This window comes from Nerophis lumbriciformis, linkage group LG08 (genome assembly GCF_033978685.3).
Source record: "Nerophis lumbriciformis linkage group LG08, RoL_Nlum_v2.1, whole genome shotgun sequence".
In the NCBI taxonomy this organism is placed as follows: domain Eukaryota; kingdom Metazoa; phylum Chordata; class Actinopteri; order Syngnathiformes; family Syngnathidae; genus Nerophis; species Nerophis lumbriciformis.
The window spans coordinates 45,817,501-45,832,378 of NC_084555.2; the positions used below are offsets into that span (position 1 = coordinate 45,817,501).

Below are 14,878 nucleotides of genomic sequence, written 5' to 3' on the forward strand. Positions count from 1 at the left end.
ATTCGGTGCCACACGTCCACACCATCAAAATGCTGAGGCAAAAATTTCCAGATCAACACCGTATGAAAAAAATAGTGATTTTTTTTATATATAATAGTGATTTCCTTCCCTGCATGAAAGTTTAAAAGTAGCATATATTAATGCAGTATGAAGAAGAATGTTTTAATGTACACATAGATTCATCATACTGCTGTGATTGTATGCATCAAGTGTTCATTCAAGGCTAAGGCAAAATATCCACATATATATGGTGTATCGTGACATGGCCTAAATATATCGCAATTTAAAAAAAAGGCCATATCGCCCAGCCCTAGTTCAATGATGCCATTTCTGTTTGTCATGTATAATTTTGTCTATTTTGTGTTTCTCCTTGAATAAACAGGTCAGTTTCTGGTTACCAACCATTGTGTATTATTCAAACTCCACTAATTCAGCTGGCTAGTTGTTATCAAGAGTACTAAAACCCTTTTCAACATGATTCTGACAACTAAGTAGGCTAAATAACTTTAAACTTTCATACATGCTCGGATAGGCCAGTATCGGTCAGTATTGGTATCGGATCGGAAGTGCAAAAACAATATCGGTATCTGATCGGAAGTGCAAAAACCTGGATCAGGACATCCCTAATCTATAACCCTTAATTGCTTGTTTGTACAAGAATTCCAATGGGTTTTTCTTTTTAACTCTGACCAGCCTGAGACCAGCTGGTAAGGCAATAGTTGAAGTGGCTGAAAATCATGGAACGCAAATACAATTTTGTAGCTTCAGTTGACATGTACTTTAACTTAAACATTTCATTTCGAATTGCACAAAAATTTGCGAGATTACATTTGATAATTTGCCAATATGGGATTTTAAAAAGGAAAGCTCTGAATCTATTATTAACCCAAGATATTTATATTGGCTGACAACTTGTATTCTTTCTCCATTAATATGTAAGTTGGGGTCAGATGATGTTTTAGTTACATACATGCCTACAGTTTTAGAAACTTAATGTTTAGGCACTCCTCTACGGAGCCCCTTAAGGGACATGGATGTTTGGCGACATCTCGCCATACTTTTTGGGCGACATCTCGCCATACTACCGTTGAGTGTCGATTCCCAGGTACCGGGAATTGGTACCGTATTGGTTTAAATGTGAAGGGCACCCATCCCTAATGGTAATACAACATAAACACGACCATACCATAGAATGATCTATTTGCTAACGTGAGTGCATGAATGATGCTACGCTAAGTGAAGGCAGCACGGATGTCAGCAACGTTGGAGACCACAATGGAAGCTAAACCAACAAAACCCAAAGAGGAATTGGTGCCAAAAAGAGGAACTCCTCTGTTTGGATTAAAAAATGTCAAACATGGAGCGAACAACGGCAATCTGCAAAACGTGTGGCCAATAAATCCTTGCTGGCAACTAGTCTTAAAAATACTAACACTAGTCTTCAAATACTAACACTACCTTAAAGCCCCACTTAAGAACTTTCACTTTTGGGTGATTTTGGCGGCGCCAGTGGACCAAAGTGGTAGTGTTTTGTCAGAAGAAGACCACATTTCCCATGAGGACTAGCGCATAGAGCATCGACAACATAAAAACATAACAAAAACACAACAACATAAAACCACAGCACAACATAAAACCACAACACAGCAACATAAAGCACAACAAAACAACATAAAACCACAGCACAACAACAGAAAACAACGTAACAGAAAACAACGTAACAGAAAACAACGTAACGTAAAACCACGGCACTAAAACAAAAACATAAAAACACAACATAAAACCACAACACAACAAAAAAACAGCACAACAACAAAAACATAAAAACAACATAAAACTACAACAACACAAAACCACAACACAACAAAAAAACAACATGAAAACAACAAAAACAACAACATAAAACCACAGCACAACATACAATCACAATACAACAAAAAACAACATAAAACTACAACACAACATACCACAACACAACATAAAACCCCAATACAACATAAAACCACAGTACAACAACAAAAACACAACATAAAACCAACACACAACATAAAACCACAGTACAACAACAGAAAACACAACATAACGTAAAATCACAGCACTACTACAAAAAACATAAAAACACAACATAAAACCACAACACAACAAAAAACAGCACAACAACAAAAACAACAACAACATAAAACCACAACACAACATAAAACCACAGCACAACATAAAAACACAACAAAAACAACATAAAACCACGACACAACAACATAAAATCACAATACAACAAAAAACACAACATAAAACTACAACACAACAACATAACATCTCGCCATACTTTTTGGGCGACATCTCGCAAAAGGTTTTTTCCTAGGTCAGTGAACCGGAAGTAAAACAGACACAGCGATGGAGGAGCAGAAGCCTACCCATCATCTGTGCTCTGTTGTGGGACCATAATATGACTCGATGTCTTTATATGTTAGGCCAATACTAAAATAGATCAATAAACTCAATAAACTTCTACCACAGATGATGGGTAAGCTAATCCATCACTTTGTCTGTTTCACTTCCGGTTCACTGACATAGGAAAAAAACCTTTTGCGAGATCTGGCCAAAAAAGTATTAACCAAAAAGTATTGCGAGACCTCGTCAAAAAGGATTGCACGATTGTCAAAAAAATATTGCGAGACCTCGCCAAAAAAGTATTGTGAGATTTCGCTAAACATTTTTTTATCCCCCATGTCCCTTTAGGGCAGGCCTGGGCAATTATTTTGATTCGGGGGCCAAATTTAGAGCAAAAAATGTGTCTGGGGACCGGTGTATCTATTCTTAGGAACACTAATACAAAATCTCACAATATTGTCTGATTGAATGCTAAAAACGTTATGACAGACCGCCTTAAAAAATGTAATGGAATTTTACACTTTTCTATGAGCGATAAAACACTGAATATTGACAACATATGAACTTCACACCCACTCTCTATCGACATATTTTACAATCAAGCGAAACGCAACAAAAATGCAACAAACAGTGAAATATGAACGCAAAGGGTAAAAAGAACCCCACCTACAATCTGATATATCACTAAGCTTTAGAACTTTGTTGTAAAAAAATCTCCTTCCACGTCTGTCCCTGACACAGGCTGGCCGCTCTGGAAACACTCTGTGGAAACGCTCCCCCCCCCTCACACTGCTTGGTGCCTCGTCTGAGCTGCTGTGACTTAGATTACCATAGTATACCATAGTAACCAATTAGATTACCATAGTAACTACCGTATTTTCCGCACTATTAGCCGCACCTAAAAACCACAAATTTACTCAAAAGCTGACAGTGCGGCTTATAACCCGGTGCGCTTTATATATGGATTAATATTAAGATTCATTTTCATAAAGTTTCGGTCTCGCAACTACGGTAAACAGCCGCCATCTTTTTTCCCCGTAGAAGAGGAAGTGCTTCTTCTTCTACGCAAGCAACCGCCAAGGTAAGCACCCGCCCCCATAGAACAGGAAGCGCTTCTTCTTCTACTGTAAGCAACCACCCGCCCGCGTAGAAGAAGAAGAAGCGCGCGGATATTACGTTTCATTTCCTTTGTGTGTTTACATCTGTAAAGACCACAAAATGGCTCCTACTAAGCGACAGGTTTCCGGTTCATGAAAAGACGCAATCTCTCCATCCGCACACGGACTACTATTTCACAGCAACTGCCTAAAGACTTTCAAGAAAAGCTGGCTACTTTCCGTGCATATTGTAAAAACAAGATAGCTGAAAAAAAGATCCGGCCAGAGAACATTATCAACATGGACGAGGTTCCACTGACTTTTGATATTCCTGTGAACCGCACTGTGGATACAACGGGAGCACGTACGGTGAATATTCGCACCACAGGGAATGAGAAGTCATCCTTCACTGTGGTTCTAGCTTGCCATGCTAATGGCCAGAAACTTACACCCATGGTGATATTCAAAAGGAAGACCTTGCCAAAAGAGACCTTTCCAGCCGGCGTCATCATAAAAGCTAACTCGAAGGGATGGATGGATGAAGAAAAGATGAGCGAGTGGTTAAGGGAAGTTTACGCGAAGAGGCCGGGTGGCTTTTTTCACGCAGCTCCGTCCATGTTGATATACGACTCCATGCGCGCCCACATCACGCTGGTTTTTAATATATTATTAAAGTTTGACTGACCTATCTGACTGTTTTTTTGACATTCCCTTTAGCGCAGTTAGATGCGGCTTATAACACGGGGCGGCTTATAGGTGGACAAAGTTTTGAAATATGCCGTTCATTGAAGGCGCGGCTTATAACCCAGGGCGGCTTATGGTGCGGAAAATACGGTAGTATATCATGCAAAAGCGCAGATTCCAACCATTGAAATACTTTGTATAGTTCAAGACTTACGGTCATTTGAAAACATCCTTGAACACAAACTTGCAAACTCTCCCGATTTTTCCAGGAGACTCCCGAATTTCAGCGCCCCTCCCGAAAATCTCCCGGGGCAACCGTTCTCCCGGACAACAATATTGAGGGCGTGCCGTGATGGCACTGCCTTTAGCGTCCTCTACAACCTGTCGACGAGTCTGCTTTTTCACCATACAAACAGCGTGGCGGCCCAGTCACATACCGTCTGCGGCTTCTGCTTACACACGAAAGTGACTGCAAGACATACTTGGTCACACTGAGGGTGGCTGTATAAACAACTTTAACACTGTTACAAATATGCGCCACACTGTGAACCCACACCAAACAACAATGACAAAAACATTTCGGGAGAACATCCGCACCGTAACACAACATAAACACAACAGAACAAATACCCAGAATCCCTTGCATCCCTTACTCTTCCGGGCTACAATATGCACCCACACTACCACCAAACCCTCCCACGCCCCAATCTCCCGAATTCGAAGGTCTCAAGGTTGGCAAGTATGCCTGAACATCATAATGGCAGCTACAGTTTCCATCTTAACCGGCGGGCCAGACTGAAAAGCTTAAAGGGCCGCATGTGGCCGCCTGGCCTTAATTTGCCATGACCTGCTTTAGGGGCTCCGTACTCTTCCGACCTATTGTGTGGCTGCAAGTAAAAAAAGAAACACACGCTGGGCCGTTAGGAGTGATTTGGGGGACGAGGGAGAGGTGGAAGGGGGGTATTGAAATTTCATTGTTCTTCCGGCTTTTCATTTCGCGCCAGAAACACGTGTGAATAAAAAAAAATTTAAAAACCGAAGAAGAAATGCTCTTTGATCTTTAAAGCGCCAAACACTATGACCGCCACCATTATAAATACCGTGTCCGTGATGTAACGGTTAAATCCGTCGCCGCCGTTATGTAACGCCGGTGCTGAGCACGCAGACAAGACTCACCTAACCCGGACAGCCTCTCGATGAGCCCCGCCTCCCGGATGACTTTGGGTCCGTGTTCCACTCCTCTCCTTTTCTGCCACACACGCGTGGATAAAACATCACTCGCAAGGTGCTGCCGACTCGTCGTTTTTCCTTTTCCCCTTTTTCCTTACCTGGCCCCGCGAGAAGGGAGCCCCCAGCACCGCCACCGACTGAGCTCGGCTCGGCTGCCCGCCGCAGAGCGCCCGCGTTCGGATGAGGCGGCTGAGATGTCCGCTGAGAGCCATGTTGCCTCCGCGCCGCTCGCTTCGAGTCTGACGAAAGGGCGGCGAGATGTTGCCTCGTCTTTTGGATGCTGAGTCGCGCACTTCCGGTCCGATGGCGGCCTCTGCTGAGCTTTTTGCGACGCGGTTTAAAATTTTTTTCCTGTCACACTTCTAGATGTTTCCTTACCGCGGTTAAAAGCGTGTATCAACAGCGACGCTTCCGCAGGTGCTGTTTTTAATGCCCCTGTTTGTGACGTCACCCCGTGACACACCTTCATGTTGGCCAATAGGGGGTGGTGTAAAAAGTGGGTTCGTTTTGTGGGCGTGGCTTGCCCTTTTCTTTTTTCTTTTTTAACCATCCGCCACGGAGCTGCTCTCTGATGGTGGAAATTTCCACGGGGGGGAGCCGAGCGGAAGCGATGGACTTGTTGACAGTGGAGCATCTGCCGTTCAAAAACATATCACTAAACACGCAAATGCGCTCTTTTTCATCCATTTGCTAACGTTAAGCTGCTCCCTCACAACTTTAAAACCTTTATTTTCCATGTCAATATGTGGAGTAAAACTATTAAAACCTTTTTTTGATAGGACACAAACCATCTTTTAGCTGCATTTCAATATGTGGAGCAAAACTATAAAAATATACTGATTTGATGTACAATACAATCCAGTTGAAGAAAAAGTCATAATAAAGCAAACATATTATAGTAAAAAACAAGAATAGATAAATTAGCATGTCAATATGTGGAGCAAAACTATAAAAACACACTGATTTGATGTGCAATACAATCCAGTTTAAGAAAAAGTCATTAAAAAAGCAATCATATTGTAGTAAAAAAAAATAATAAATAAATTAGCATTTCGATATGTGGAGTAAAACTATAACAATACACTGATTTGATGTACAATACAAGCCAGTTTAAGAAAAAGTCATAAAAAAGCAATCAAAGTGTAGTAAAAAAAAAAAAAAAGAATAGATGAATTAGCATGTCAATATGTGGAGTAAAACTATAAAAACACACTGATTTGAAGTACAATACAATCCAGTTGAAGAAAAAGTCATAAAAAAGCAATCATATTGTAGTAAAAAATAATAATAAATAAATTAGCATTTCAATATGTGGAGGAAAACTATAAAAACACACTGATTTGATGTACAATACAATCCAGTTGAAGAAAAATTCATAAAAAAGCAATCATATTGTAGTAAAAAAAAATAAATAAATAAATTAGCATTTCAATATGTGGAGTAAAACTATAAAAATACACTGATTTGATGTACAATACAATCCAGTTTAAGAAAAAGTCATTAAAAAAGCAATCATATTGTAGTAAAAATAATAATAAATAAATTAGCATTTCAATATGTGGAGTAAAACTATAAAAATACACTGATTTGATGTACAATACAAGCCAGTTTAAGAAAAAGTCATAAAAAAGCAAGCAAAGTGTAGTAAAAAAGAATATATAAATTAGCATTTCAATATGTGGAGCAAAACTATACAAACACACTGATTTGATGTACAATACAATCCAGTTGAAGAAAAAGTCATAAAAATGCAATCATATTGTAGTAAAAAATAATAATAAATAAATTAGCATTTCAATATGTGGAGCAAAACTATGAAAACACACTGATTTGATGTACAATACAATCCAGTTGAAGAAAAAGTCATAAAAAAGCAATCATATTGTAGTAAAAAATAATAATAAATAAATTAGCATTTCAATATGTGGAGGAAAACTATAAAAACACACTGATTTGATGTACAATACAATCCAGTTGAAGAAAAATTCATAAAAAAGCAATCATATTGTAGTAAAAAAATAATAATAAATAAATTAGCATTTCAATATGTGGAGTAAAACTATAAAAATACACTGATTTGATGTACAATACAATCCAGTTTAAGAAAAAGTCATTAAAAAAGCAATCATATTGTAGTAAAAATAATAATAAATAAATTAGCATTTCAATATGTGGAGTAAAACTATAAAAATACACTGATTTGATGTACAATACAAGCCAGTTTAAGAAAAAGTCATAAAAAAGCAAGCAAAGTGTAGTAAAAAAGAATACCGGTATATAAATTAGCATTTCAATATGTGGAGCAAAACTATACAAACACACTGATTTGATGTACAATACAATCCAGTTGAAGAAAAAGTCATAAAAATGCAATCATATTGTAGTAAAAAATAATAATAAATAAATTAGCATGTCAATATGTGGAGTAAAACTGTATAAGCACACTGATTTGATGTACAATACAATCCAGTTGAAGAAAAAGTCATAAAAAAGCAACCATATTGTAGTAAAAAATAAGAATAGATAAATTAGCATGTCAATATGTGGAGCAAAACTATAAAAACACACTGATTTGATGTACAATACAATCCAGTTGAAGAAAAATTCATAATAAAGCAAACATATTATAGTAAAAAACAAGAATAGATAAATTAGCATGGCAATATGTGGAGCAAAACTATAAAAAAAAATACACTGATTTGATGTACAATACAATCCAGTTTAAGAAAAAGTCATAAAAAAGCAATCAAAGTGTAGTAAAAAAAAAAGAATAGATAAATTAGCATGTCAATATGTGGAGTAAAACTATAAAAACACACTGATTTGATGTACAATACAATCCAGTTGAAGAAAAAGTCAGAATAAAGCAAACATATTATAGTAAAACAAGAATAGATAAATGAGCATGTCAATATGTGGAGTAAAACTATAAAAACACACTGATTTGATGTACAATACAATCCAGTTTAAGAAAAAGTCATAAAAAAGCAATCAAAGTGTAGTAAAACAAAAGAATAGATAAATTAGCATGTCAATATGTGGAGTAAAACTATAAAAACACACTGATTTGATGTACAATACAATCCAGTTGAAGAAAAAGTCATAAAAATGCAATCATATTGTAGTAAAAAATAATAATAAATAAATTAGCATTTCAATATGTGGAACAAAACTATAAAAATACACTGATTTGATGTACAATACAAGCCAGTTTAAGAAAAATTAATAAAAAAGCAATCAAAGTGTAGTAAAAAAAAAAAAAGAATAGATGAATTAGCATGTCAATATGTGGAGTAAAACTATAAAAACACACTGATTTGATGTACAATACAATCCAGTTGAAGAAAAAGTCATAAAAAAGCAATCATATTGTAGTAAAAAATAATAATAAATACATTAGCATTTCAATATGTGGAGTAAAACTATAAAAATACACTGATTTGATGTACAATACAAGCCAGTTTAAGAAAAAGTCATAAAAAAGCAATTAAATTGTAGTAAAAAAAAAAAAAGAATAAATAAATTAGCATGTCAATATGTGGAGTAAAACTATAAAAACACTGATTTGATGTACAATACAATCCAGTGGAAGAAAAAGCCATAAAAAAGCAATCATATTGTAGTAAAAAATAATAATAAATAAATTAGCATTTCAATATGTGGAGTAAAACTATAAAAATACACTGATTTGATGTACAATACAAGCCAGTTTAAGAAAAAGTCATAAAAAAGAAGCAATCATATTGTAGTAAAAAATAATAATAAATAAATTAGCATTTCAATATGTGGAGCAAAACTATAAAAATACACTGATTTGATGTACAATACAATCCAGTTGAAGAAAAAGTCCTAAAAAAACAACCATATTGTAGTAAAAAAAAAGAATAGATAAATTAGCATGTCAATATGTGGAGTAAATCTACAAATCACTTATTTGATATAGAATATGAGCCGGCTTCAGAAAAAGTAGTCAAAAGCAATTATATGCTAATAGAAAAAAATAGATAAATTAGCATGTCAATATGTGGAGTAAAACTATATAAACACACTGATTTGATGTACAATACAATCCAGTTGAGGAAAAAGTCATAAAAAAGCAATCACATTGTAGTAAAAAATAAGAATAAATAAATTAGCATGTCAATATGTGGAGTAAAACTATATAAACACACTGATTTGATGTACAATACAATCCAGTTGAGGAAAAAGTCATAAAAAAGCAATCACATTGTAGTAAAAAATAAGAATAAATAAATTAGCATGTCAATATGTGGAGCAAAACTATAGAAATACACTGATTTGATGTACAATACAATCCAGTTGAAGAAAAAGTCAGAATAAAGCAAACATATTATAGTAAAACAAGAATAGATAAATTAGCAGGTCAATATGTGGACCAAAACTATAAAAACACACTGATTTGATGTACAATACAATCCAGTTTAAGAAAAAGTCATAAAAAAGCAATCAAAGTGTAGTAAAAAAAAAAGAATAGATAAATTAGCATGTCAATATGTGGAGTAAAACTATAAAAACACACTGATTTGATGTACAATACAATCCAGTTGAAGAAAAAGTCATAAAAATGCAATCATATTGTAGTAAAAAATAATAATAAATAAATTAGCATTTCAATATGTGGAACAAAACTATAAAAATACACTGATTTGATGTACAATACAAGCCAGTTGAAGAAAAAGTCATAAAAAAAGCAAATATATTATAGTAAAAAGCAAGAATAGATAAATTAGCATGTCAATATGTGGAGCAAAACTATAAAAACACACTGATTTGATGTACAATACAATCCAGTTGAAGAAAAAGTCATAAACAAAAGCAATCAAATTGTAGTAAAAAGCAAGAATAGCTCAATTAGTATGTGGACTAAAAATATGAAACACAAATGCAGTGAGCACTGACTGAACCTGACATGACTTTCTTGTGGATGTAATGCGACAAACCCGTTGTTGTTGTTGTTGTTTAATCAGTTTAATCATTTCAGACGCTTTGTAATGATTAACTATAGATAAAGAAATTGTCTACATTCCAAAAACAACAACACAATATGCGTAAACATGTACATGTTTTATAGCCAATTCTGCAGTAAAAATGTTTTTTTTTTGTAGTACTAGGGTTATTGCTGATAATTACACCATGATTATGTCATTCTGTTGCTTTGTTGTTGTTTCACACTTACTCGTTCAAGGCAAAATAAGCACAAAAAGGTAATAACACCTGAATAAACTTAGCTATTATTGTTGTTAGTGATAATACTTGTACTTATTGTGCACATTCATTGTTTGTATCCTTTGTGTGTGTTCTTCAATTTGTGTTTTGTATGTGTGAAAAAACACAATTCAATCCAGTTTTTCCTTTAGCAACACTTGATATATCAAAGTACATTCAGATAGCATGTTTGATGCAGTAAAGCAAGCAGGAGCCAGGACCAGGAGGCCCTAAAGGGGACCAACCCAAATAAAAAAAATAAAGTTGTAGTGCCACCAAGTGTCCAAATATGGAAAGCACAGTAGTTTACTGTGGACTTTATTGTGCACTTAAAAGTTCAAGTATCTTTTAACACAAATTAACTGTTTCCATTTATGGTATTCCAAAATCAAAAATGGAAATGTAACATTTCTTTAAGAAAATACATGTACAAGCGCAGTGTTTAGTAAAATCCAAAATATTATTTTTCAGTATTTACTGTAAAAAAAAAATGCTTGTACAGTTGTTTGTTTTTTAAACTAGCCCATTCATTGTTTTCTTTCTGGATCAAATTCCTTCCATAGTTGTACTCCACTGACAGTTCACAGTGCTTCACTTTTCTCACATTTTATGTTACAGGCTTATTCCAAAATGGAATCAATTCAGTTTTTTCCCCAAAATTCTACACACAATACCCCATAATTAAAATTTTTTAATTTACATTTGCAAATTTAAAAATAAATGTACAAACCTCGTTTCCATATGAGTTGGGAAATTATGTTAGATGTAAATATAAACGGAATACAATGATTTGCAAATAATTTTCAACCCATATTCAATTGAATATGCTCCAAAGACAACATGTTTGATGTTCAAATTGATAAACTTTTTTTTTTTTTTGCAAATAATCATTAACTTTAGAATTTGATACCAGCAACACGTGACAAAGAAGTTGGGAAAGGTGGCAATAAATACTGATAAAGTTGAGGAATGCTCATCAAACACTTATTTGGAACATCCCACAGGTGTGCAGGCAAATTGGGAACAGGTGGGTGCCATGATTGGGTATAAAAGTAGATTCCATGAAATGCTCAGTCATTCACCAACAAGGGTGGGGCGAGGGTCACCACTTTGTCAACAAATGCGTGAGCAAATTCTTGAACAGTTTAAGAAAAACCTTTCTCAACCAGCTATTGCAAGGAATTTAGGGATTTCACCATCTACGGTCTGTAATATCATCAAAGGGTTCAGAGAATCTGGAGAAATCACTGCATGTAAGCAGCTAAGTCCGTGACCTTCGGTCCCTCAGGCTGTACTGCATCAACAAGCGACATCATTGTGTAAAGGATATCACCACATGGGCTCAGGAACACTTCAGAAACCCACTGTCAGTAACTACAGTTGGTCGCTACATCTGTAAGTGCAAGTTAAAACTCTCCTATGCAAGGCAAAAACCGTTTATCAACAACACCCAGAAACGCTGTCGGCTTCGCTGGGCCTGAGCTCATCTAAGATGGACTGATACAAAGTGGAAAAGTGTTCTGACGAGTCCACATTTCAAATTGTTTTTGGAAACTGTGGACGCCGTGTCCTCCGGACCAAAGAGCAAAAGAACCATACGGATTGTTATAGGCGCAAAGTGTAAAAGCCAGCATCTGTGATGGTATGGGGGTGTATTAGTGCCCAAGACATGGGTAACTTACACATCTGTGAAGGCGCCATTAATGCTGAAAGGTACATACAGGTTTTGGAGCAACATATGTTGCCATCCAAGCAACGTTACCATGGACGCCCCTGCTTATTTCAGCAAGACAATGCCAAGCCAGATGTTACATCAACGTGGCTTCATAGTAAAAGAGTGCGGGTACTAGACTGGCCTGCCTGTAGTCCAGACCTGTCTTCCATTGAAAATGTGTGGCGCATTATGAAGCCTAAAAGACCCCCGGACTGTTGAACAACTTAAGCTGTACATCAAGCAAGAATGGGAAAGAATGCCACCTGAGAAGCTTAAAAAATGTGTCTCCTCAGTTCTCAACTGTTTACTGAGTGTTGTTAAAAGGAAAGGCCATGTAACACAGTGGTGAACATGTCCTTTCCCAACTACTTTGGCATGTGTTGCAGCCATGAAATTCTAAGTTAATTATTTGCACACAAAAAAAAAAAGTTTATAAGTTTGAACATCAAATATCTTGTCTTTGTAGTGCATTCAATTGAATATGGGTTGAAAAGGATTTGAAAATCATTGTATTCCGTGTATATTTACATCTAACACAATTTCCCAACTCATATGGAAACGGGGTATGTACTTAGATTTCAGTTTTTGCAGTGTGTACCACACACAATTCAACATTTTGATAGTAAAATATTTGTTCGGATAAATACACATGTGTGTGTCCCCAGCGAGAATGAAAAGGCACAGTTGTATATAAATAATAATCATAATAATAATAATAAATAATAATAATAAAAAGTGTGCCTGCCTGAAAGACCTCGCTGAGGGAAGTACTGCGCCCACCTGCCGTCTTAGTTCCCATGATCCTCTGCGGGAAGAATAGGTTCTATTTTCTGTGTTCCTGAAAAGTACCGGTGTCATTGCAACGATAATCAATACTTCCACGCCGTCGTCGTCCCTCGTCTTTAATGGGCCGGTGTTCGGGTTGACGTAAACCACCCCCGGCCGTGTCTTTTAAAACCCACCGCCCTTTGGAGGTGAGTAACTCGGGCGTTAGCTCCATTGCTAACGTTAGCCAGCAAGGCCACGGAGCTAACACGATGCTAATGGCTAAATGCTAACACGAGCTAATGGCTAAATGCTAACACGAGCTAATGGCTACATGCTAACTAGCGCACTTGCCAGACGTTTTCGTTTTCAGACTAACTAGCTTTTAAAAAAAAAAAATTTTTTTACTCCGTGCGTTTTGTTTGGACTCAATTGAGCCGACTGGGCTGATGAAGGTGGCGTTTTGAGGTGTATTTATGTGCACGTTGTCGTCACAGGTTGCCGTCGTCCCTGCACCATGTCGTACCCACCTCCGCTCAACCGCCAGCCGTTGAGCATCCCGCAGCTGCCCCCCGGCATCCCACCGCTGCCCCCCGGCATCCCACCGCCCCAGTTCGGAAGCTTCGGCCCGGCTGTCCCACCAGGTAACCCAACAGGAGCGCAGCCGTGTGTGTGTGTGTGTTTGCTTGTGCAAACTCTCTAACACACGCTGTCATTAAGTACACTGGTCCAGTGTTTTTCATTTGATTGATTGACTGATTGAAACTTTTATTAGTAGATTGCACAGTACAGTACATATTCCGTACAATTGACCACTAAATTGTAACACCCGAATAAGTTTTTTAACTTGTGTGGTGTTCGGGTCTGTGGGACCCGTTTTCATTTTTTTATTAAAAGAAAAATGATACAATTTAGGGCTGGGCGATATGGTCTTTTTTTAATATCTCGATATTTTTAGGCCATATCGCGATACACGATATATATCACAATGTTTCCCACAGGACAGGCATCTAATTATAAATAATAAATGATAAATGGGTTATACTTATACTAGCGCTTTTCTACCTTTAAGGTACTCAAAGCGCTTTGACAGTATTACCACATTCACCCATTCACACACACATTCACACACTAATGGCGGGAGCTGCCATGCAAGGCGCTAACCAGCAGCCATCAGGAGCAAGGGTGAAGTGTCTTGCCCAAGGACACAACGGACGTGACTCGGATGGTAGAAGGTGGGGATTGAACCCCAGTAACCAGCAACACTCCGATTGCTGGCACGGCCACTCTATCAAATTTGTGGTGGTGTGGTCGGGTGGCGGCGGCAGCGGCGATGACCAAGAAGAACGCGGAGTTGGAATATAATTACAACACTTTATGTACATATTTATATACAGATTTGAACAATTAGTTATTCACTGAAATATATTTATTTGTGCTCAGAGAGTATGGGGTATCGGACTGTCTGATTGTGGCCCTGTATGATCAGTGTCAGAGCTTGGTCCGCATTGCCGGCAGTAAGTCGGACACGTTTCCAGCAAGGGTTGGACTCCGCCAAGGCTGCCCTTTGTCACCGATTCTGTTCATAACTTTTATGGACAGAATTTCTAGGCGCAGTCGAGGCGTTGAGGGGATCTGGTTTGATGGCTGCAGGATTAGGTCTCTGCTTTTTGCAGATGATGTGGTCCTGATGGCTTCATCTGGCCAGGATCTTCAGCTCTCGCTGGATCGGTTCGCAACTGAGTGTGAAGCGACTGGGATGAGAATCCGCACC

The 14,878-nt window shown here is 37.2% G+C and overlaps 2 protein-coding genes across 3 annotated transcripts in view; one reads left to right on the forward strand and one right to left on the reverse strand.

Annotated features, from left to right (window-relative positions):
• The window catches only part of arg2 (arginase 2), a 16,496-nt gene extending 10,684 nt beyond the window's left edge, over positions 1–5,812 (reverse strand). Inside the window, exons 1-2 of the mRNA XM_061969040.1 lie at positions 5,498–5,812; positions 5,346–5,418 (exon numbers count right to left, since the gene is read on the reverse strand). Coding sequence (XP_061825024.1) covers positions 5,346–5,418; positions 5,498–5,611 — 187 coding nt within the window. The 5' untranslated portion in view covers positions 5,612–5,812. The remainder of the gene's footprint in view (positions 1–5,345; positions 5,419–5,497) is intronic.
• A 7,302-nt stretch (positions 5,813–13,114) lies between these two features.
• The window catches only part of rbm25a (RNA binding motif protein 25a), a 33,611-nt gene continuing 31,847 nt past the window's right edge, over positions 13,115–14,878 (forward strand). Inside the window, exons 1-2 of one of the 2 annotated variants that reach the window (XM_061969042.1) lie at positions 13,115–13,313; positions 13,602–13,748. In XM_061969042.1, the coding sequence (XP_061825026.1) occupies positions 13,622–13,748 (127 nt within the window). In that variant the 5' untranslated portion in view covers positions 13,115–13,313; positions 13,602–13,621. Of the gene's footprint in view, positions 13,314–13,601; positions 13,749–14,878 lie in introns of those variants that run through there. The other variant, XM_061969043.1, reaches the window with a different exon arrangement.